Source organism: Protopterus annectens, chromosome 1.part2 (genome assembly GCF_019279795.1).
Source record: "Protopterus annectens isolate FY-2018-M chromosome 1.part2, PAN1.0, whole genome shotgun sequence".
In the NCBI taxonomy this organism is placed as follows: Eukaryota; Metazoa; Chordata; order Ceratodontiformes; family Protopteridae; genus Protopterus; species Protopterus annectens.
The window spans coordinates 93,389,486-93,414,784 of record NC_056727.1 but is presented as its reverse complement, the minus strand read 5'-3'; the positions used below and the strand labels follow the sequence as shown (position 1 = coordinate 93,414,784).

Genomic DNA, 25,299 nt, shown 5'->3' with positions numbered 1-25,299 from the left:
GTTTTGGGATGCAGGAAAACAAGTCGATGACATCAATAGTTACAAATATGATACTATTATTCAAATTGCCAACAGGATAATTATTTAAAAAAAAACATGAATCTTTAACCATATGGTTTATGACCGTATACAAGAATTTTAATTTAGTATCTATATATTTACCAAGAGGAAATGTTTTGGAATTACTTCCTGATACAATCGGTCTATATCACTTTAATGTAATCATATATTTCTTGTGTAATTCTTCCATCAATTAAATACTCCTCTAAATAAGAGTCTATTCGCTGATAGGCTATATGTAACTCATTCAATGATATAGTTTCATAATTTCCAGAAAAGTATAAAATATCATAGATTTTTTAGTATATTGCATACTGTCATAAAGCACTATACCCCCCCCCCTTTGTCTGGTTTCATTACTCTAGTATTATAATATTTTTTTTATTTCTTTAAGTAAGCTCTTTTCATCATGGGATAAATTACTACTATTGGTAATCAGTTTTAAATTGTCACTTTCTTGATAAATTTCTCTTATGATTATTTTCTCAAACATATCTATTGTAGGATGATTAGGTGGAATAAAGGTGCTGGCTTATTTAACTGTTTAGTGGGCTTATAAGTGCTAGAAGTATTATCAGCTTTTAATGAATCATTAAAAAATGTTGCCAAATTAATCTTCCTTATATATTTTTTAAAATCTATTATTAATTCTGTCACATTACATTTTGGGTTAGGGATAAATTTCATACCCTTCGCAAATAAATCAAAGTGTGCACATTTTATTGAAACATTTGAATAATTAAAAATGTTAAAATTATTATAAGTATAAATATTTCCTGTAATTACTATTTCTTTATCCTTTTCTTCGTCATTTATATTATTGTTAACTACATTTTCTTGTATTTCATTTTCAAATGCATGTTCATTTCCATTACATATATTCTTAATATAGGGGCTGGGGGACAATTCTACTTCCAATAATTCTGATTGTATCCCTTTCTTTTGTAAATCTGTTTCCTCTGATTTGTGTTCCAATATGGTTGAGTTGTGTCCATTGTATCTTTCTGAAAATCCTGTCTCCCATAATACTCCATTCCCTCATTAGAGCCCCAATAATTTTGATTATTATTTGTGTACCCTTGTACTTTACTTTTTCTAAAATCAGGCCAAAGATATGCTGTACTTTTGTTATATTGTTCCCTATCTCTTTACATTTTAATAGATTTTCTTTGACATAATTTAGTAATCCATTTATCAGCTTCCAGGAATTGCTTATTATATAATTTCTCCCATTCTGTATATAATAAGTCATTGACTATCCTGGTATTAAGTTTTTCTGCTTCCTGAATTAAGTTACTTAATTTTTCATCACTGTATTTAATTAATAAACGCATATTACGAATGTAACCACATTCATAAAAAAACGTGTTAAATTCATTTTTACCATCACTAGTCAAATCCAATCCCATGGGTTGTTTAAAAAAAACTCAACCCCATAGGAACAAGCTTACTTTCTACACATTTAGATAAATACATGTTATCAATGTTTAATCCATTAATATTCTTTAATTTCTTTCCTAACGAATAAATCATACTTTTTAAATTACCAGTCTCATCTGTTGTCTGTGATTTCAAGTTAACAATACTTTTCATACTGTCCATATTATAATTAAAAGTCAAAAATTGATTAAATTGTTTCTCCTTAGAATTCAATCCAGACTGTTCTGATTGAACTTCAGGACAGTTTGATTGTGTAACAGTACCTTTGTTTCGTTGCGTAAAATTTCCTGTAACAGCTGAATAAGTTTTTGTTGGAGCTGTCCGTTTTGGTTTAGTGCCTGTTCTTCTAGCTTCTGTATCCACATCGTATAAAGAAAAATCAAAAGTGAAGTCGGACAAATTGATTTTACTACTAGAAAAAGGTTCAGTAATGTCAAGTGTATTGTATTGACTCTTATTACTGCCCCCCTGGCCGTTAGGTATGTCCAAACTGTCATTAAGTACTTCACCATCGCTTTCAGCCACATTATTACTATTGGTTTTGACCGATTTAGAATCATAAGCTGTTCCACGTTGTTTTCCCATAGCTTTAACACTTGTCATAGAACTGCACAGATCTGTAGTTTTACCATTTGTCTGTGCTATAGGAATATCTTGCATTTTAGAAACATTATGAAGGGTTTTCGCTGCTCAATAATTTGTTGACCAGGAGAACTAACCTGTTAAGTTCTCCTTTGAGTCCTGCTAATTTGTCTTTAAGGTGAGTAATATTGCTTGTCACATCATTGTCTGTTTCATCCGAGCCCACAAGTGGAGTAGATGCACCGGTGTTTTCCGTATCCATGGTCAACAACAGAATAACAAAATCCACGTAAACTAGAACTGCAGCAAATGCCTCCTGATCCACCAATAAGTGCCACAATACCAAATACAATTCCAATTTATTGGGACACAAGGACGAACTGACAATGACAACAGTAAAAAACCAATAACACTTTAAGCGCTTTCAACCATAACAACTGGTCTTCTTCAGAACTAAGACGCCATACTCTACAAACAGTTTAAATAACTTATTTGGCGCCAAAAAAAAATCACAGCTTCTTAAGGGTACATGTACGCTTATTTAATAGCGCTGCATATATTGCGATCTACTCACATATTAAACAAAATAAAATAACATATTAAAATTGAATAAAATATAATAATTTAACTTAGCTCCTTTACACAGAATTAATGAGAACTGGTAATATTATATAGTGTTAGCGACTTTATATACATATAAATTCATCACATTTATCTTCATAAAAACCTTGTATGTATGTATGTTTTTTTGTATGGTAAGCAGAAATTCTTTCTATAAATGCGGAATACAATAAATTGATAAATAAATGAATTAATTAATAAATATATAAATTAATATTTCCTTCCTAATAAAATACTGTAATTGCCTATTAAAATCCTATAAAACGTACCAATAAATGTTTAAAAAGTATTTAAAAAATATATAAATATATGCAAATTTGTAACAAATATAAGAAAATAAAGAAATAAGGAAATATGACAATAATAACATCTAATCAAATGTAGTAATAATATTTCATTAAAATTCCTTAAAAATATAAATGCTGATAATACTAATAATTCATATATGTATACTATTCAATAGACATACAAAGTCGGACATTCACCAGCATAAAATTGTCATATACAATAGGGGAGAACAACCCAGCCACTGGGGATGCACAAGCCAGTGCATTTATTTGTGCCAGTCCCAAGCCTGCATAAATGGGGAGGGTTGCATCAGGAAGGGCATCTGGCGTAAAACTTCACCAAAACATTTCATGCAGACACCAAGAAACATTTTTATACCGGATCGGTCGAGGCCCGGGTTAACGACCGCCACCAGTACTATTAGCTTACAGGGTGCTGGTGGAAATTGGGCTACTGTTGGCCGAAGGAGGAGAAGAGGCGGAAGACATGGCCGAAGGCAGGAAGAGAGGAGAAAGGCTAGGACTGTGGTAGTGAGGGTCGGAACTTTGAATGTTGGCAGTATGACTGGTATAGGGAGAGAGCTAGCTGATATGATGTACAGAAGGAAGGTTGGTATATTGTGTGTACAAGAGACCAGATGGAAGGGGAGTAAGGCTAGGTGTATCGGAGGTGGGTTCAAATTGTTTTATCATGGTGTGGATGGGAGGAGAAATGGCGTAGGAGTTATTCTGAAGGAACAGTATGCTGAGAGTGTTTTGGAGGTGAAAAGAGTGTCGAATAGAGTGATGTTTATGAAGCTGGAAATTGATGGTGTAATTATGAATGTTGTTAGTGCATATGCTCCACAAGTTGGGTGTGCAATGGATGAGAAAGAAAAATTTTGGAGTGAATTGGATGAAGTGGTGATGACTGTACTCAAGGGTGAGAGAGTGGTGACTGGAGCAGATTTCAATGGACATGTTGGTAAAGGGAACAGAGGGGGATGAGGAAGTGATGGGTAGGTATGGTGTTAAACAAAGAATGCAGAAAGTCAGATGGTAGTGGATTTTGCGAAAAGGTTGGACATGGCTGTGGTGAATACGTATTTCAACAAGAGGGAGGAGCATAGGGTGACATACAAGAGTGGAGGAAGATGCACACAGGTGGATTATATCTTATGTAGGAGGGCCAGTTTGAAGGAGATTGGAGACTGTAAAGTGGTGACTGGAAAAAGTGTAGTTAGGCAGCATAGGATAATGGTTTGTAGGATGACGTTGGTTATCAAGAAGACGAGGAGGAGTGTGAGGGCAGCACCAAGGATCAAATGGTGGAAATTGAAAAAGGGTAATTGTGAGGTGGAGTTCAGGGATGAGTTAAGGCAGGCACTGGGTGGCAGTGAAGAGTTACCAAATAGCTGGGTAACTACAGCAGAGCTAGTAAGGGAGACGGCTAGAAAGGTGCTTGGTATCCCATCTGGACAGAGGACAAACGACAAGGAGACATGGTGGTGGAATGAGGAAGTACAGGAGAGTATACAGAGAAAGAGGTTGGCAAAGAAGAAGTGGGATTGTCAGAGAGATGAAGAAAGTAGACAGGAGTATAAGGAGATGAGGTGCATGGCAAACAGCGAGGTGGTGAAGGCTAAGGATAAGGCATATGAAGAGTTGTATGAAAGGTTGGACACTAAGGAGGGAGAAAAGGACCTGTACCAATTGGCTAGACAGAGGGACCGAGCTAGGAAAGATCTGCAGCAGGTAAAGGTGATAAAGGATAATGAGGGAAACATACTCACAAGCGAGGAGAGTGTGTTGAGCAGATGGAAAGAGTACTTTGAGGGGTTGATGAATGAAGAGAATGAGAGGGAGAGAAGGCTGGATGATGTAGGGATAGTGAATCATGAAGTACAATGGATTAGCAAGGAGGAAGTAAGGATAGCTATGAAGAGAATGAAGAATGGAAAGGCCGTTGGCCCAGATGACATACCTGTGGAAGCATGGAGGTGTTTAGGTGAAATGGCAGTGGAGTTTTTAACCAGATTGTTTACTGAAATCTCGGAAAGTGAGAGGATGCCTGAGGAATGGAGAAAAAGTGTTTTGGTACCGATTTTTACGAATAAGGGTGATGTGCAGAGCTGTAGTAACTACAGAGGGATTAAACTGATCAGTCACAGCATGAAGTTATGGGAAAGAGTAGTGGAAGCAAGGTTAAGAAGGGACATGATGATTAGTGATCAGCAGTATGGTTTCATGCCAGGAAAGAGCACTACAGATGTGATCTTTGCTCTGAGAGTGTTGATGGAGAAGTACAGAGAATGTCGGAAGGAGTTGCATTGTATTTTTGTAGACTTAGAGAAAGCATATGACAGGGTGCCTACAGAGGAGTTGTGGTATTGTATGAGGAAGTCAGGAGTGTCAGAAAAGTATGTAAGAGTGGTACAGGATATGTACGAGGGTAGTGTGACAGCGGTGAGGTCTGCGGTGGGAATGACGGATGCGTTTAAGGTGGAGGTGGGGTTACATCAAGGATCAGCTCTGAGCCCTTTCTTATTTGCAATGGTGATGGACAGGTTGACAGATGAGATCAGACAGAAGTCCCCGTGGACTACGATGTTTGCAGATGACATTGTGATCTGTAGTGAGAGTAGGGAACAGGTGGAGGAGACCCTGCAGAGATGGAGATATGCTCTAGAGAAAAGAGGAATGAAGGTCAGCAGGACAAAGACAGAATATATGTGTGTGAATGAGAGGGAGGATAGAGGAATGGTGAGGATGCTAGGAGTAGAGGTGACGAAGGTGGATGAGTTTAAATACTTGGGGTCAATAGTTCAGAGTAACGGTGAGTGTGGAAGAGAGGTGAAGAAGAAAGTACAGGCAGGATGGAGTGGGTGGAGAAGAGTGTCAGGAGTAATTTGTGACAGACGAGTACCTGTAAGAGTGAAAGGGAAGGTCTACAAGAGGGTAGGGAGACCAGCTATGTTATATGAGTTGGAGACAGTGGCATTGACAAAAAGACAGGAGTTTGAGCTGGATGTGGCAGAATTAAAGATGTTAGATTTGCACTGGGTGTGACAAGGGCGGACAGGATTAGGAATAAGTATATTAGAGGGTCAGCCCAGGTTGGAAGGTTTGGAGACAAAGCCAGAGAGGCACGATTACGTTGGTTTGGACATGTGCTGAGGAGGGATGCTGAGTATATTGGGAAAAAGATGCCAAGGATGAAGCTACCAGGTAACAGGAAAAGAGGAAGGCCTAAGATAAGTTTTATGGATGTGGTGAGAGAGGACATGCAGGTGGTCGGTGTGACAGAGCAAGATGCAGAGGACAGGAAGAAATGGAAACAGGTGATCTGCTGTGGTGACCCCTAACGGGAACAGCCGTAAGAAGATGAATTGTGGAGAACAATAGCTTTTTATCATAACGGCTATACTATCCACATTATCTTGAAATGTAAATGGCCTTATAGGTATAGACAAAAATAAAAAAAAGAGTAATGAATCATATTAAGAAATGCACAGTGCAAATACCAGTGTTGCAGAAAACAGATTTTAGAAAGCAATGAACACATGCATTTAACAAAGAAAGGATTTCAGTGTGGATATTAAGTGAAATATCAAGGACAAAGGAAAAGGGAAGTAATTATACCAGCTGCCAGAGGGTCTTATATAGTAACAGAGGAGGAAAAAAACAATAGTAGGTTTGAGGTAGTAAGGGGCTACTGGCAAGAGAGAGTATGCTAGCATGTACTTATATTCCACCAAAACTGTCATTATGGAGCTTAAGAAAATTTGGGAAGAAATAATCATAGGTATACCCTAGGCTTATGACCACGAGGGCCATTATAAGCCTAGCCTCACAACCCAACCCAATTGTATCCTCATGTATCATGGAAGTTTATTAGAAGAGGGTATGTCAGTTAGGAAGTGTCTAAATATTATGTAGGGGATGAGGTGTGTCAGACAGAAGCAGACATTAACTCTGCCCAAACTATCAGAGATGGGGACCAGATGTGGGCCGAACTTCCAATATCCCAGAAATTGGTCACAGTTACACTTAAATATGGTTAGGGATGGATGCTGCTTCATATAGATGGGAAGCTTGTTCCAGAGCATGGGATCCTCTGAGACACACATCTGTCTTACCATTAAGTCTTAGTTATGTCACAAGCAAAATTTAAATCCTTGGATCTTGCGTTTCTGATTCTGTTCATTTTGTGGATGTGAAAAAAGTTAATCAGAACTGGATCTGAAGATGCTTTGTATGCCAGGCATAGACTGCCTCTCAGTAAACTGTAGGAGAACAAGTACAGAAACAGGGCTTTAAGGCAATCCATACAGGACAATGTATTTATACCCTTGGTTCTCCTGATAGGAAACTTTGTGGGCATTCCAACTTTTGCACAAGTCTAGTCAAGTACATGCCAAAGTGGGCATTATACTCAATGAAGGGTATGATAAGGTACGAATAAAGTGGCACTGTGACTTTCTTGGACCTGGACGCCTTGCCCTTACTTGTAAGCTTGACGACACAGAATGATTTTCTAACTACCTCGGCCACATGTTAGTCAAAGGTGAAATTAATGTCCAAATATATTCCCAGATCCCCGGCTACCCGGGTCAATTATTATGGATGTCTTACTGATGGAGTAATTAGCCTGGGTTTACCAAAAAGCACTAAAATGCATTTCATGGCACTGAGTTTTAATCCATGGCTTTCGCACCAGTCATTTGTCTGTGTTAGACCCTCTTGTAAGATGTTTCTGTCATGAGGAGGAATCTATGACAGCTCCCAATTTGCAGTCATCTGCAAACCTGGTCAGCCAAATTCATCTGACACTACCCATTACCTCCAAGACGTTGACAGCAAATATTAGTGGTCCAAGCATGTGGAAAAAATCAAACCCTGAACCTGAGCAACTGGAAGCTCTTGTTTATGGATACAGATAGTAAGATACAAGCAATGAACATGTTTTAATCCCTTTAAATGTATATACAGAACAGGCATATTTGTATAAGCCAGAGGAGAAGTTGTGGACAATGATTAATAAACAGTTGAAGGAATTTGCCTGGGATGGAAAGAGGGCAAGAGTGGGGATCTTTCCAACAGAACAAGGTGTTTAGACTGCCTGATTTGAAGGGATGTTTTGCTGTTACACAGTTAAGGCTCTATAAATAACACAGGCAAAGGTTATAATTCAAAATGGAAAGGGATGATGATGATGATGATGATGAAGCAACCGGGGAGTTCAAAAAACAGAGACGGAGAGAGAGGGTGATTCTGGATGCAGATCCTGAGAATAATAGCAACCATACAGAATATAGCAGAATGTATTCTAAGAACTAAGCCAACACAAGAATGTTTGCTAATAGGGATGACTATAAGTGGGGGTAAAGAAAACAGGCAAGAGGGGGCTAGAATATACTAGAGAAAACTGACAAAGGAACCAATGTATTGTGTGCAAATAACTACAGAGAAAACACTAATGGAATGGAATGAAGGCAAGATGTTTTGACTGCAAGCTAGAGACCGCATTCCATGCCAGGGACTGACATCAGAATCATTATCTCTAAATACCAGAGCTATTTCTAACCTACCCACCTTTAAATGCTCCCTAAATGAATACCTTACAAAATCTTAGGACATGCGCCTGTGACAATCCTGGCTAAACTTACTCATACTTCATCGCTTTCGACCTAGATCACACTTCACAACCCTATCCAACCTCCTACTTCACTCCTGTTTGTTTCCCCACTACCTTATTTACTTCATCTCTGCAAACCTTTCCTCTACCTCTTTCCTCCCTACTCACCTAAGCTACCTGAAGACACCCTACTCTGCCCTCTTCTTACAATCTCCTTCTGTCCATCCTTCTATAACCATAATATGAACACATCTCTCACACTAAGACATCATTCAAATTCACCTCACTGTCTCCAGTCCTGTAATCTCGAACATCTTTTTAAATATCTTATTGGAATTATCTCAGGTCTCGTTTATCACATACTAATCTATGTAAAAAATAATATGACTATTGAGTTTTTCCTCACATATTTTCTCCAACTCATGTTATTGTTTTTCACTGCACTCTACAATGAAACGTATGTTCTATGTTTTTCACATTACATTTTTCACTTTTTTGCTTTGTAATGTAACATGATACTTTGTGATTTAAAATATTTGTACTTGATGTTTTGTAATGTAACATGATACTTTGGGATTTGAAATATCTGTACATGATTGTTTTGAAATATTGTGATTGTGGAACTTTTCTCCCTGGGCATCCACTGATAATGGCCACTTTCTGGCCCAGTTGGACTTTGGAGGTAAACAAATGTCAAATAAATAGATAAGCAAACAAAGGATAGGGAAAGTTTAAGTGAAACACCTTCTCTGGTGGAGTTTTACTTGAATCTAGTTCAGATGCTGAGTTAAAAATGGGATAATTAGTAGGACATATACAATAGTGCATGATACCTATGATACCTATAAGAATCAATCAAGTGATAAGTCAATAAAGGTGTTTAAAAAAATTAATCAATCAGGGGAGGTTAGAAAAGACTGGGAATAGAGACTGGAAAAGCATCTTATAAGAGAACAATAGGAGGACATACCTATGTCTCCCAAGTATGCAACAAAGTCCAGTATTTGCATGGCCATTTTTATACCAAAAGCAGACTTCAAAGATTTTTTTCCTTAGATAGACAGCAAATGTTGGAGATGTGATGGGGCAGAAACAAGTGATTGGGAACATGTATTTTGTGAGTGTAATGAGTTGGCAGATTTTAAAAATTCCCTACAGAGCACTCTGTCACAAATATTCATGCTAAGTTGGGACACAGGATCTGAATGGCCTAGATATGTTAAGGCCTTACTAGGTTTAATTCTCAAAACAGCAGTTACTAGAAAATGGAAATCGCAGTCTAAACCAATTGTACATGAAGTACTGAATAAAAGAGATAAAAGAACTGGAACACACAAATAAATGGAAATTGTTCATAGGTAGGTACTAGGCCATCTGCCCAAAGGCATTTATAAGCCTAGCCGGAATGTGTTGGCTTTCGCCACCCCCTTAGATTAGTTCCCGGTGCCTCTGTCCAGCAGAGCCACTGAAGTGATCCCTGGGGTAAACTTCCCGTTTCCCCATCCACTCATCAAGGTTTCTCTTGAAGAGTGTTAGTGAGGAGCTCTGCCTAATGTAGATTGGAATCTTGTTCCAGAGCATGAAGTCTCTGGGACAGGAATCTATCCCTCCAGCATGTCCTATTTATTGTTGTGGTGAGGTTTAGATCCCTAGAGCGAGTGGCTCGAGAGGATATGGTTTTCTTTAGGTGGAGCATGTCCATCAATTCTGGGTTGGACATGGCCTTGTATGTCAGGCAGAGATCACCTCGGAGTAGGAGGTATGCAACCGAGTACAGCTGGAGTTTCTTCAGTCGAGCTGCATAGGGCATCTGTTTGAGGCCAGTGATCCTTTTGGTGAGGTACTTCTGTGGTCTTTCCAGCTGTTGCACGTGTCTTGTAAGGTAAATCCCAAAAGGGGCATTGTACTCTATGATGGGTCTGATGAGTGTTGCGTAGAGGGGCACAATGACCTCTTCTGATCTGGATGAAAACCATTTTGTGATTAGGTGGGCCACATAGAAGGATTTTCTAACCACTTTGGCAATGTGATTATCAAAGGAGAGATTACTATCTACTTGGGCCCCCAGATCCCCTATTTTGTCTTCCGTATTTAGGGGGCTACCACCTATGTGGTAATTTGTGGGTACTTTGCTTTTTCCAAACGGGATGACTATGCACTTTTTGGCACTTAGCTTGAGGCCATGGTTTTGACACCAGGTGTCTGTCTCAGTGAGACCCGTATGGAGGATGTCAGTGTCAGCCAGAGAGTCAGTTATAGCCCCTAGTTTGCAGTCGTCTGTGAACTTGGTCAGCCATAGTCCTCCTGTGCTTGCCTGTACCTCTGAGAAGTATATGCCGAACAGGAGGGGTCCTAGGACTGAGCCCTGGGGAATGCCACTTGTAACCGGTTTAGAGTCAGACCTAGCTTCCACAACTCTTACCATGTGGGTTCTGTCCGTGAGCCAGTTGGCAACCCATCTCGTGACGTAGGGGTTTATGTTCAGGCTGGTGAGCTTGTCTATAATACCAGAATGGGGAATGGTGTCGAAGGCCTTTGCAAGGTCTAGGTAGGCTGTGTGGACCACCTTTCCCTCGTCTATAGCCTTGGTAACTGTAGGTCCACCAGGTTTAGGAGGCATGCTCTGCCCTTAACAAAGCTGAACTGGGTAGGGTCCAGTGTTTGGAGGTTCCCAATGTCTCTATTAATGAGATCCATGATGATGTGCTCCATAGCCTTGTAGACCAAGCTAGTTAGGCTTATAGGGTGATAGTTCCCGGGGTATGTTGTGGCTCCACCTTTGTGGGGCAGAATAACCGTTGCTGTGCGCCACTCTATGGGCATGTAGCCTGTGGAGAGGCTGAGTATGCACAGTGTGTTTAGGTGAGGGGTTAGTTCATCTTTAAGCTCGTGTAGGAGGCAGCCTGGGACACCGTTCGGTTCCACTGATGCTGTGTTTTTGGCTTTGGAGAGGGCTGTTTTAATCTGAGTGTCTGTGATTTCAGGGGCACTACATTCTTCTGGTATGGTTATGGGACTTTTTGGGGGTGAGAGGAGGGTGAAGTTTGCACTGAACCTGTCTGCCAGGATGTTGGCGATATCGGTCGGTTCTGTGTATTTTGTGCATTAACTCCGAGCAGATCTGGGAATTGCCACTTAGATTCTTGACATAGATAAAGAATGCCTTGTTGTTGTTATCTTTGGAGTCCTTGGCAATTTTTCTTTCGAAGCTAGCCTTGGATGATTTTATGAGGGATCGTAGTTTCTTGCTGATACTGATCTGGGATGTCTTCCCCTCTTGGGATTTTACTCTTTTCTGTATGGTTTTCTCCTTCTATTGTACATGGCAGGGGTCCACCAGACTGGTTTCCTTTGGCAGGGGTCCACCAGACTGGTTTCCTTTTCTTGGAGGAGTGAGTCTTGGTTTTGCTTGGGATAGCATGATCCATCCATTCTTGTAGTTGCTCATAGAGTGCATTAGTAAAGGATTTTTCAGCTTGGGCAGCATTATCCTTTAGCATGGGGGATTTGAAACTTTCCACCTCGGTCTTAAGTAACATGAAGTTTGCTTTTGAAAAGTTTTTCACGGTGGTTTCTTTGACCGGGGGTGGGAGCAGAATGTGGATATCCAGAGTGAATAGTTTACGGTCAGATCTAACCAGCGAGGGGTTGACCTCCGGTGTGGAACACCGGTTGTCCATGTTGGTGATGACCAGGTCCAATATGTTGTCACCTCTGGTGGGAGTGCTGACCAATTGATCCAGGGCGTATAAATTCTAGGAAATGTCAGGCAAGGGAGTTAGTACTTGAATAGTTCTCCCAGTTAATAGGTTTGAATAGTTCTCCCAGTTAATAGGTTTGAATAGTTCTCCCAGTTAATAGGTTCATAGATTAGTACTAAGCTAACTGCCCTTACGAGACATTTCAAGCCTAGCCAATTATCCCTTGTGAGACTCAAACCCTGCGCCTTGTGTTTGTAAGGCAAACACCTTAACCATTAGGCCACCCTCCCAATTGAAATTGAAATCACCCAATATCAGGGTGTTTGGTAGGACCTTTATGTTTCCCAGTGTTTCCAGAAATGCGGAATGGGGGTCCTGGGACATGGTGAGTGATATGTAGCAAGCTACAATTTGAATTGCAGTTCTGCCCGTTCTTAGTTGCACGTGGATGATCTCTGAAGCATCGTGCTGTGCCACTAACCTGGAAATGTGGGTATCCTTGATGAATATGGATACGCCCCTGCATTTTGTATTTCTGTCTGGGTTTTGTGGCCGAAATGTATGGTATGAGTTGTAGCCTGGTAGTGCTGGGGTGCTCATTTGAGCCTTAAACCAGGTTTCTGTTACTGCACATATATTGATTTTATCCATACTGAGGAGTGTCTCGAGTGCATGCATTTTGAGGTTTAGACTTCTGGCATTGAGTAGCATTACCCTCAGTTTTTTGGTACTTGTGCTATTTACGACGATGGATTTGTCTTTTGAGCCTTGCCTAAAAAAGGCACTATGGTGGTGGCAAGAGCCTTGGCCAGTATTCAAAAGCCTAAGGGTGACAGGTGCAAGCCATCTCTAGTGAAGCAGCGTAGCTTATCAAGTATGTCATCCCAGGCTGACAGACACTGGATCCCCTTTGAATGACACCGGAAACTTGGCCAATTGTTGAAATTGGTAATTTTTTCTTTATACTGTGGTATCATTCTTGCTGTGGGCAGGATGCTACTCAGGGTCAGGGTCATACTGGCCTGTGAGAATACATGTAGAATAATGTTCAGGAAGAGGAAAATGAGTGAAGTTTAAGGAAAGGATTCAGCAAGTTATGTAATGCTGGACTTATGATTGTTACAATGACAGAAAAGATACCCGATATATAATGTATGCAAATGGAAAAATATTAATACGGTTTGTTTTCTATTCTGTTCATGTTTGTCTATGTCTTAAATTGTAATTTAATAAAGATATGTAAAATGTATTTACTTTAATTCTGGACAACTATGCCTCACCATTCCAAACTTCTTGAGTGCTCACAAACCTATGTAATGGTTAAGCCTTACCACCCCCCCCCCCCCCCCCCCCCACACACACACACACACAATCCCCACTCTCAGTGCCCACAAATCCACCTTAAGTTATGGGCAATCCTGCCATGTACAACTGTATGCAGTGTCCTACAGTTTGCTGTAAATATCACAGCGCGCCAATATTTGACATGAAAAGATGCTGAGTACAGTTTGAAACGATTCGATTGGAAAATATTTCTCAGAAGTACACCACTTTTGTATTAAACGACCAAATGATTAACAGATCACTACTGCCCCATATGCGTCGCGTGAATACTGATCAGACTTTGACACTTCTAAGAGTCAAACGTTTATCTGCGTACTGCATTTCATACGCTGCTGCTTCCTTATTTCTACATCACACTGCTCAAAATAATACCGGAAAAATTAAGCACATTATATTATCTTGTACGAGTTAAAATTATCTCACAGTCTGCGTGCAGTGCTTATTTCTAAATGCAATAGACTGCTGCGCTTACAGCCCCAATTCAAGAAAAAAGATAAAAATGTTTAAGCAGATTTCTGACGTAAGAAAAATACCCCAATATCACTTCAGAGTAAAACGGCCATCAAACACTGTTCTGCCACATATATGTTTGTGTGTGTGAGAGAGAGAGAGAAAGGGACAGCGAGAAAAGCAACGGTTGTTTGTTACACATTCGTAAATATTTCGTGCTTGTTCTGTACACACTTTTCTTTCTTGGAACCAGAAGTATGCAGGAGTCAAGTTAACCAAAACTCAATTCCATAGTGTTTTCACGATCATAACACATTTGTAAGTTGCTCTTGACCTGGATATCAAAACTAACCTTTCCACTGCTCCTCATTTTCAAGGACGCCCCAGATTTTGACTCAAAATTTAGGTCTGTCCCTCTTAATCCCCCCTAAAACATGTGACCCTTGGAGAAAACTCGGTGTTACACTTAATAATAATTAACAGTTTTATACATTTTTGTTGCTTCATAAATATATATTAATTCACATTCTGCTATTATGTCAGTATTCAAGTTAATCTGGACTTGTCACCGATCCTGTTGAAATGTGTCCCTGATTGGTTGAGAGCAATGCTTGACATCCATGTCTTGAACACAAGAAAAAAATGGCTATAATCGAAGACTTGTTCATAATCCTCTTTAAACCACCAATTTGACAGTCACCGTGCCGCTTGTCAAAGACAAAAAAAAAAAAGGGCAAAGCATTGCAGTCCATCTATTGGCTCGTAGTTTCCAAATCATCAGTACTGGTGGCGGCCTCTAATGGCAATCCCACGTATAACTTAAAAGCAAAGCCATCAGCGTCTTAAGTAGTAACTTAAGAAACAAGCGTGCGCATGTTTCGTTCACTAACCGTATTTTATTAACTTTACTGTAACCCAGCCATGCAAGTACTGTTCTCCCTCAACAATATCCTTGAAGAATGCACTGCGCCTGTGATAATTTCTTCTAGATTATTCAATATGTACAATTCATTAATTAAAAGAAAAAAATTACTTAAAAGTGGAAAAGACCAACACGAAAAACTAAACTGAGTTCCGCTTATCAGGTTGCGCAAGCGGTCAGTTTAACCCAGTTGTAAGGCAGTTCAGTACTTGTAAACAAGATCATCTTTGACTCACCATCCATATCTGGAATCCTATAAAATTAACGTTTGCTCCTGGCGATGTTACAATGTCTAGTAAATATTAAGCCAGACTCCCAACAATTCCTCGCCAATGAACCTCTTTTTTACGGAAGTCGGGGACTTTCCCGGTCTAGTGACTCATGCCGAGAACAAGTGCATAACCCAATCAGGTTTTATGTTGTATAGTTATGGAACCTACCACATATAAAAAGAAGACTGGTTTTAACTAGCGTTCGTAGTTCGAGCGGCAGTATTAGTAATGTTATTGTGAATGTTCTCTAACTAGATAAATCACTTAAACTGCAATGACAGAATTGACCTTGTATACCATGATTGCTATGACTATTTGCGGACTATTAAGAAGAGGGCGTTTCCTGTTGTACCACATTCTGAATAACTGAGTCAGAAATCTCTGTGCTAATACACATTATACAGCTGTTTAAGTAAAATTTTTGTTGTAGAAAAAGCTGTTATGGCAGAAGAGCAGCAGATTAGCCATTTCTTTTAACAAGTCTTGGTTGCTGTATAGGAGATTGGCGGGAGAGCCATAAAGCAGGTACATTAGTCTAAGCCTTGCGACTTCAAACATTCACACCAGAAACAAAGGTGGGCATAGGGTTACCGTGTGTCCCTCTTTACGTGTGCACAGTCCCCTGTTTGGTCAGCGGTAAACAAACTGAAAACTGGCAAATTTCCTGAGATTTTAAAACAAAAATATTTCCTGAGTTTTCTTTAACGGTTGCAAAACAAAAAAAAAAAATGTTTTGTATGCGAAACATCTAAATGTTATACGAAACAGCATAAGCAACTCAAATAATACAAGAATATTTTTTTTCTGGCAAAAAGAGGGCATGGTTTGTCCAGTAAAATTTCACATTTCTACAAAAATGTTCCACTTTAGGTATTTCAGAAGGTGGCAACTGTAGGTGGACCCACAGCCTTGGTAATGTAATTTCTACATTCTTGGCTACATGGGTGCTAATATTACAATACAACAGAGTAAAACTGCCTAAAAGAAAATAAGTGAATTTCCAGGTTTGATAGCATTCCAGATGACATGCTCAGACAGCCTTTGGCTATTTTGGTTGTAACTTACCCAGGATGATATGGCTGGCTAGCTTTACAAAGCTATGGCTCCCTCCCACATCTTCATTCCCAGTGCTGATTGGACAGTCCATTTGTGGAGGGAAATCAGCATTGGGAGTGAGGATTACTTCAGAACTTGCTTGCCACCTAGGAATAACAACCGAGAAGCTTCACAGGAAACCGCAACTGGGTTCAGACTTCATTTCTAGCAGATAAGTCCCCATTGGAGAACCCTTCCATACAGAAAATTGCCTTTTTAATTATTGTTGATGTATTTTGTATATTTTTTTTCTGAAGAGCACTAGCAATTTTATTAAGATCAGAAATTTCTTGTCAGAAACTGATAATGTGAAGTTATCCTATCTCTGCTTCATTCTTACTGATGGGACTCGTCCATTTAATAAAGCTCGAGGTCTTCAACTAGTTTGTGGCTCACTCCCTATCCCATGATGCTGTAGGGCATTCCCCAGATCTCGTTTGCCACTGAAATGGTTCAAACATCTGATTCTAGCTCTGGCTAAGTGAAACTATTTTTTTCTTCAATTTTAGTTTAATTGTTGTTGTTCGCATATATTGCACAGTTTTAATAGTTATGGTGGTTTCCATGCTCTAAGCGTCGTAAATACTTATTTTCTGTCATAAAATAGTGTTGGTTGTTACCTTTTGGCCAAGGGTGTTAGCCCTTAAGTCCCGTATCACTTCTTTGACTAGAGTGTGCCAGTTGTATGTAGTTAAGTATTAAAACTAAAAAAAAAAAACTACTTTAAGGTTCTACATTATCAGCCTGCTGTTTAGGCTTATGTTTATTTTATTTATTTTATATTTGTTGACTGGGCTAGTCTAACTGGGTATATGTCCATTTTCAGTAGAGGCCCGGGGAGATAAGCTCCAAGACAGACATGGACAGATCATTAATGTTACAAAAAATAGACATAGATGAGATATTTCTACACATTTCATAAAACTATTTATAGTATTTAGAGCTAATTATTTAGAAACACTAGTAGCTAATACCGCTTCATATTTCTGCATATGTGCTTTCATGTTGCATTAAAGGACAGTAATTAGAAGAGTGAGTAGAGTTAGTAAAGATACTAGTAGTAGTAATGATTGTTTGGTCAGGGTTACTACAAGGGCAAAGCCAGTGTGTTTTCATGAAGATTTTAAGTTTTTGTTTAAAGAGTGATAAGGAAGGAAGGGAAGAAGTTCACTAGATAGAAGGTTCCACTTTTTCCCAAGAAGGTTCCACTTTTTCCCAATTGTATTTGAGAACAGAGAGTTTCCTGCCATGTTAGCATTATTAATGTTAATTAGGAGTTTATTTGATGAACGCAAGGCATTAAGATTTCTATACGGGGTTATGAGGTCTAGGAGTATTGGAGTATTGTTAGGTTGGTTAAGGATCTTATGGGCAATAGTAAGTTGGTTGATTTGAAGCTGATTTTGTAGTTCAAGCCACTCGAGCTGTTTGAGATTATGACAGTGATGGGTTCTGAAAGGTTTACCAGTGGCAAATCTAGCAATGCTGTTATAGGAGGTAGCTAGTTGAGAAGATTATTTTTGGAAAGGTTGGTATATATTGGTTAGGCATAGAGAAGAGTAGAGATTAGATGGGAGTGGGCAATGGTAGTTCTTGCTGTTGGTGTACAGGGAGCCCATTTTTCTGTTAACTGATTTTATAATGTTGTTAATATGGGTATCAAAGTTAAGGTTGTTGTCTATTGTAATCCCTAGGAGTTTGGTAGTAGTGTCTGGTGATATGAGGGTGCCATTATTAGAGATGACTGAGAAGTCTGTTGGTACTGACCTGCGAGTAGGAGTAAAGAGCAGGAGCTTTGTTTTTTTTGGGATTCAAAAGGAGGCACCCGCTTTGAAAACCATGTCTCAACTATGTTAAATACCTTCTGGGTTTGGGATTGCAGTTCAAATGCAGATTTGGCTGTACAGATTAATGTCGAATCATCTGCATATTGTATACAAGTTGCATTGGGAATAGCTAAGTAGAGATCATTAATGAAAATTGAAAATAAGAGAGGACCTAGAATGGAGCCCTGGGGTACACCCAGTGTGACTGGCAGGTGAGATGATAGTTTATTCTCCCAGAGCACTGCATGTTGCCTGTTGCTCAGGTAGGAAGTGAACCATTTTACAGATAGAGCATCTAGGGAAAGTGATTTGAGAAGATAAATAAGCAATGAGTGGTTTACCATATCAAAAGCCTTTGAAAGATCAATGAATAGAGCTGAAGAGAGTTCATTGTTATTGCGGTATCTATTAATGGTGTCAGTAAAGGATAAGAGGGCAGTAGTTGTACTATGATATGGCCTAAAGCCATGTTGGCATTTGGCTAGTATGTTGTGTTGAGTGAGATGGCCTATTAGTTGATTATGAATGCATTTTCCATTATTTTTGCTAAGGGGGATAGAAGGGCTATGGGCCGATACTTTGAATAGTCATTGGAGTTACCACCTTTGTGTAGGGGGATGATGTGTGAGATTTTCCAGATGGCAGGGATGGATCCTTCCTTAATGGTTCTATTTATAAGGATGGCACAGGATAAGCTACTGCTTTAGCTGCTTTTTGCAGATATTCAGCAGGAATCTGGTCAGCAGAAGGGGTACAAGGCTTAAGTTTAGCTAGGAGTTTCAAAATGGAGTTAGTAGAGATGGGTTGTAGTAGGAAGGTAGGAAGTGTGCTAGTCATAGGGGTTTGTATGCTGGAAGTGTCAGGGGGTAGCTGACTGGCTAGAGATTGGATGGTTTCTGTGAAGGAGTTAAAGCCATTTGCAGTTTGGAAGGGAGTGTCATAATTAGCTCCTGTAGGGGTTGGTGTACTGGAGTGTCATGGGTAAAGGAGTTTATTAATACTTGCCCAGAATCGTTGAGGGTTATTTTGGTGTGTTTTCTATATTTTACAGTAAAAGTTTTTTTTGTCTAAAAGTATAGATTTTTTTGCCTGCGTTTCTTAATTGTGTAAATGTTTGTTGATCAGATGTGCTTTTAGTAGTTCACCACTTAGTCCAGGCTTTATTTTGGAGTAGGATTTTTTGCCTGGTATCTTTGGAGAAACATGGGGCTGGTTTTGTCCTGATTCGTATACGTTTGGGTGCATGCTGGTCTAGGATAGTTAAGAATTTAGAGTTAAAGTATTGGACAGCCTCCTCTAATGGGAGAGTTTTTAGATTAGTCCAATCACAGGCACTAAGTTCGCTCTGGAATAGAGTTTGGTTAAATTGTTTGTTGGAACGTGTAGTCATGCATGATGGTGGGTGTGAGATATCTATTCTTTGCCTGATTATATAGGTCAAGCAGTGGCCACTTATATTGTTAGGGAAAATGCCTACTCTATAAGTTTGGTGATGATTATTAATGAGTATCCAATCTAAGGTGCTCTCTTTTTGGTTTGGTTTGTTAATTCTAGTTGGGAAGGTGATGGTCTGGGAGAAGCCATGAAGTTTAATATGTGAAGTGGGATGCTCAGTATTGATACACTTCCAGTCAATATTGACATCACCAAGGATTATAGTTTCTTGTGGGAAGGTTGCTGAGACCCAGCTAAGAATATCCTCCAAGGAGTCAATGTTATTTCCAGAAGGTAGATAGATACATATGATATTTATGGATTTACTAGAATTTAGCTGAATCTTTGAAATTAGGATTTCTGCATTACTATCTTTAGGTGGGTTATAGGGTGAGGTGGTAACTTGTAGCCCATCCTTGAAAAGAATTGCTACTCCCCCTCCTTTTCTGTTTTTATGATCCTGTCTAAATATATTATATCCTGGTGGGATAGTTTCATTATCTTGAGTTTGTGGCTTTAACCAAGTCTCTGTGAGGCATAAAATGTCAAAAGAGTATATGTGTAAGAGAGAGTGGAGATGAGGAACTTTATTATTGACAATTTGGATATTGCGATGTGCTATTAAGAGTGAGTTGGGGAGTTTGTTAGGGCTGAGTGTGATAGCGGGAATTGGTGGTAGGAAGATCAGAAGGTAGGACATTGGCTGGGCCTGGATTAGGATGGATGTCACCATTTTGTAAGGAATGTATTTTTAGAATGTGTAATTTGTAATATAGATTACTTAGTAGAAACTGAGCTTTCTTGGTTGATGGATTATAGTATTTGATGTGGGACAGCCTGTGGAACTTTGCAAGTATGTAAGTAGGTGCAGATATTATATTTATGCAATTGTGGGAGATAGTGAGGGTTTGTGTGGATGTGTGCTTAGGTGGGTAGTGGAACTGGGGATAATATAGGTGTTCAAAAGAGGTTAATTGATAGGCTGAGGTTATAACAGATACAACTGTGGTAGTGAGTAGTACTTTAGTTAGTGTTGAGGTAGTTGTGGAAGGCATGGTGAATACAAATGGTTGAAGGGTACTATCTAGTGGTAGGTAGGAGGGCCTAAGGAGATACAGTATTAGGTAGTGAGAGCTGTGAATGGTTAAGTGGAGTAAGGGGTGTGGTGCTGCTTATGCAGGGTGGTGGGATTATCTGATTCATTCAATGTAGTGGAAGGTGTGGCTAAGATATATAAGTTTAGGGCCTCTGGGGGTGGGTGAGATTTGGGGGTAGGGTAAGGGAGTGGAGTGAGCCCGCTGGGCGAACGGAGTGAAATGAGCCAGCCAGCAAGAATGTAAAACACCAAATACAACCAATCAGTAAATCATACTGGGGCAGTTCTTATAAGGTGAGTTTTAGCTTAACTGGCAGAAATCAAACATTGGTAAGTGGGAGAACAAAATAGTCACTTTGTTGAGAATGACTTCTGCTCCCGTAATGCTCAAGGAGGTTTTGCTGTTCTTGTACGGCAGAAAGGGTGGGCTGTTACCTGGCTAAAGTATGTTGTCAGCTGTATCAAAACCTTAGCCGTGAGCCAGAAACCGTGTTCGGTACTCTACTGCCATCTAGTGGTATATGTAGGTAACGCCAGCTAAGGTAATCGAACAGGCTTATAAGTGAGATAGAGAAGCCAATAAATGGGGGTGGGGGTTAATGGCCTCAGGGTATATCCACGAGTGTGCTGGTACTACTGATGCAAAAGTAACAATCGCTTAGTTTGAACAGCAAAGTAGTCAAAAATAAAAACTGCAGGTTTCCACCTACTGTGAGGCTTTAGAGGGCCCGTCCGCTTGTCCAGAGAGTTATGGAAGTAGACAGGATAATTCCTGAGTACGATGGAATTACAAATGGGGAGAACAGCCTGAGTATCAGCGCTTTGTGTCCAAGACTGTGAGGCTTTAGAGGGCCTGTCCACTTGTCCAGAGAGTTATGGAAGTGGACAGGATAATTCCCGAGTAGGATGGAATTACAAATGGGGAGAACAGCCTGAGTATCAGCACTTTGTGTCCAAGACTGTGAGGCTTTAGAGGGCCCGTCCGCTTGTGCAGAGAGTTATGGAGGTGGACAGGATAATTCCTGAGTAGGATGGAATTACAAATGGGGAGAACAGCCTGAGTATCAGCATTTTGTGTCCATGACTGTGAGGCTTTAGAGGGCCCGTCCGCTTGTGCAGGGAGTTATGGAAGTGAACAGGATAATTCCTGAGTAGGATGGAATTACAAATGGGGAGAACAGCCTGAGTATCAGCGCTTTGTGTCCAAGGAACAAGCACACCATGCGGAGGAACGGAGATGTCCTAGTTAGGGAAATGGGATTTTAAAAATGGCGCCTCGAGTGCGGCCAAACATTTAAAGAGTTTGTATGGGTAAAAAGGGGCTGGGGGAGGACATAGCACGTGTTCCAGGGGGTGGAGGAAGCACTCCCTTTGCCCATTCCCAAGAGGAAATATTCCACCTAGCCAAGGAGCCAGCCAGCAAGAGTGTAAAACACCAAATACAACCAATCAGTAAATCATACTGGGATAGTTTTTATAAGGTGAGTTTTAGATTAACTGGCAGAAATCAAACATTGGTAAGTGGAAGAACAAAATAGTCACTTTGTTGAGAATGACTTCTGCTCCCATAATGCTCAAGGAGGTTTTGCTGTTTTTGTACGGCAGAAAAGGTGGGCTGTTACCTGGCTAAAATATGTTGTCAGCCGTATCAAAACCTTAACTGTGAAACCGTGTTCGGTACTCTACTGCCATCTAGTGGTATATGTAGGTGTGTGGTGAACCCATTTTTAGTTACAGGGTTCTTCCTTTAGAATAATTAATGTGGTAAATTTCTAAGTGATTGCTTTCTTTCAGCAAGTCTGCTTTGTTTACTGTGGATTTATACCTCTTTTACCTCTTTGTGTTTTCTTGAAAGAGCTATTTAGCTCGTTTAAATTAGAGGGCTAGTTTCTTCGTGTGTGTGTGTGTGTGTGTGTGGGTTTTTGGTTTTAGACTTGGCTAATTTAAAAAGAAAAATGCCGAAGCAGCCTAAAGAATCCAGAGTTTCGGGGTTTAAAAGGTACACCAAGTGTTCACAGAAGATGTCCATTATGGACAGTCACACTGAGTGTGTCTATTGTGTGGGTGCCCTGCATTTACAAGAATCTTGCTCAATATTTCATTTTTTCAGTTCAATTGCCCTTCATGAAGGAAAGAATAAGTTAATTCTTAAGGGCCTTCTAAAGTCTTCTTTTTCTGAAGTTCTGGAACAGGGTCAAAGCCCTTCAAAAGGATCAATGTCTCCTTCACAGAAATCAGGCAAAGGCTCAAAAAGACCATCACCTGCATCTTCTGATGTCTAGGAGCCATCCAAAAAACTCTCAAAAGTATCGGTGCTTGCTGTACTTGTCAGACCTTTCACCTCGGCTCCATCTGTATCGGAACCGATGGTGTTACAAGTCAGGAACTGCTCATCAGTCTTGGAGCTGGTTTCTCCTATGCCTAAGTCACCAATTCTCCAGTCTATGGCATCTCCAGCTCCATCCTCTCGTTCTTCCAGGAGTCTATCGGAGTATGATATGGACTGTCTGGTGCAGAAGCTATTGAGGACACTGGTACTGGCTAAAATATTGTCGTAACCCAGCCAATCGGCTTTGGAGCCGACCAGACCAATCCTTTTGACTTCATTTCCTCCTGTAACCCAAATTGTGGTCTCTGAGCCGGAATGTGTGAAGCCGATAGAAAAAGACCCGTCGGAGCCAAACCTATATTGGCATCTTTGGCTCCGACTGCTCTAACTACCTTGGTGCCATCTGAGGAGTCTAGGAGCTGACACTCTCCAGTCAAGATCCAGGGGGGACAATTGGACCGAATCTTTATCAGTTCCGACCTTGCCTCTCAGGGCCTTGGCTCGGGTGAGCTCGGCTCCTACATTGGGCTCAGAGCCTTCTCCTGTGGTTCCGGGGGTATTTGCTGGCTACTCGGAGCCAGAGGTTTCCTCGGGTCATGGGAGGGGGGCTTTTGTGGCTATAAAGAGAGCCTTGTCCCCACAGGCATCCTCTCTGTCAGATCTGACTATTCTTCCACCTAAGGCACAGGTATCTGTTTCTGCACAACCCATCCCACATCGCAGGGACCCGAAGACTCAGGAAGCCCCAGAGTGCTAACCACTCTCCTCTGGAATCTCCAGAAGCCCCGTCCAAAGAGACACCCCAAAAGAGACTGTGTAAAAGGAAACATTTGGACTCCCTGGAGGAGTCAATTACATTAGACATGGACCTCGATGAACTGGAAGGGTCCCCACGGTCGCCCTCTGAAAATGTTTCCTTTGCAAACATCTTAGAAGTCCTTAAACAGAGAGGTGGCTGGAAGTCCATTGCCTCTTCTGACGAGGAGTCTTTTTACCTGAAAGTTTTTGTGTCTCGACCTTCTGCCACTTGGGTGTCCCCACCTTTTGATGAGCTAATAGAACTAGTTTCTAGAAAGGCGTGGGAGTTTCCGGACACAGTGGAACCTGTCTCTAGGAGACCAAACAAATTTATAACATCCCCAGAAGACAAAAAAATTTTAACCAAAGGTGTTCCCGTAGATGCTATGGTGGTGGGAGCAGCCACCAAGAAGGAGTTATCTGAAGCACCCACATCTGTCCATCCCCAAAGAGTCATGTATGATGGACAGATATGGTAAGCGCATGTTCTCTTCAGAGACCTTTACACTACGGTCCCTGAATTACCTTACTCACTTCACCAGGTTACAGAGAGATCTCCTAAAAAAGCTTGGAGACACTCTACATGGTACTTTAGCTGCGGAAGTGTCAGATAAAGTAACTTCCCAGCTCTCCACCCTCAGTTCTGTACTTAACTCAGCCATATGGCTTATATCCTATGCAGCCGATAGAGCGAGTAGGTCAGCGGGTTCAGGAATTGCCCTTATGAGACATTCCAGGATGCACTTGTGTTCATTTGCAGAACCCTTCAAGTCATTCTTCATTAACACTCCCTTTGATGGTTTGTCACTTTTCGGGCCTAAAGTTAAAGAAACACTGACCAGGTGTGAACAGGAGGAAAGACTCTCTCTACTGTAGGAGTCTGTTTTCCACTCCTTCTAGACCCTATCCCAAGGGCCAAAGGGGAGTAAAAATGTGGATTCAAAAATCCCAGAGAGCCTTTCAAGATACACGTGGTGAACCCTCCTCCAGGGGCAGAGGGAGAGGGAATAATGGAAGACGCCGACCACGTGGCGGGGGGGGGGGGGTCCGCAAAATCAGGGTGACCAAGAATCTTTCTTCAGTAAGCCCTTTCAGCATTCCTGAAAGGAGGCCCGTCTGTCCCCCTGTGGAGGCAGTTTGTGGTTGCTTATCTTTGTACCCAGATTCCTGGCTAAAGATAAAAGACAAGTGGGTACAAAGGATCAAATCCAGAGGTTACTCTATACCCTTTTCCTTCCTACCCCCACTAATGAAAAGGATTCCGGATGTTCCACCCAGTCACAAGAACCAAGCAACCATAGAAATTCAAAAGTTGCAGACCAGATAGTATCCATAACGTACTCAAGGTTCTTTTTAGTACCAAAGAAGACAGGGGACTGGAGACCCATACTGGATCTCAGCAGGTTAAACAAATCTGTAAAAAAG

General features: G+C 40.6%; 1 protein-coding gene across 1 annotated transcript in view; it reads right to left on the bottom strand.

The window, feature by feature from the left end:
• Positions 1-15,450, bottom strand: part of LOC122788078 (proto-oncogene c-Rel-like) — a 1,849,952-nt gene extending 1,834,502 nt beyond the window's left edge. Inside the window, exon 1 of the mRNA XM_044055006.1 lies at positions 15,261-15,450. Coding sequence (XP_043910941.1) covers positions 15,261-15,267 — 7 coding nt within the window. The 5' untranslated portion in view covers positions 15,268-15,450. The remainder of the gene's footprint in view (positions 1-15,260) is intronic.
• Between the last annotated feature and the right edge of the window lie 9,849 nt (positions 15,451-25,299).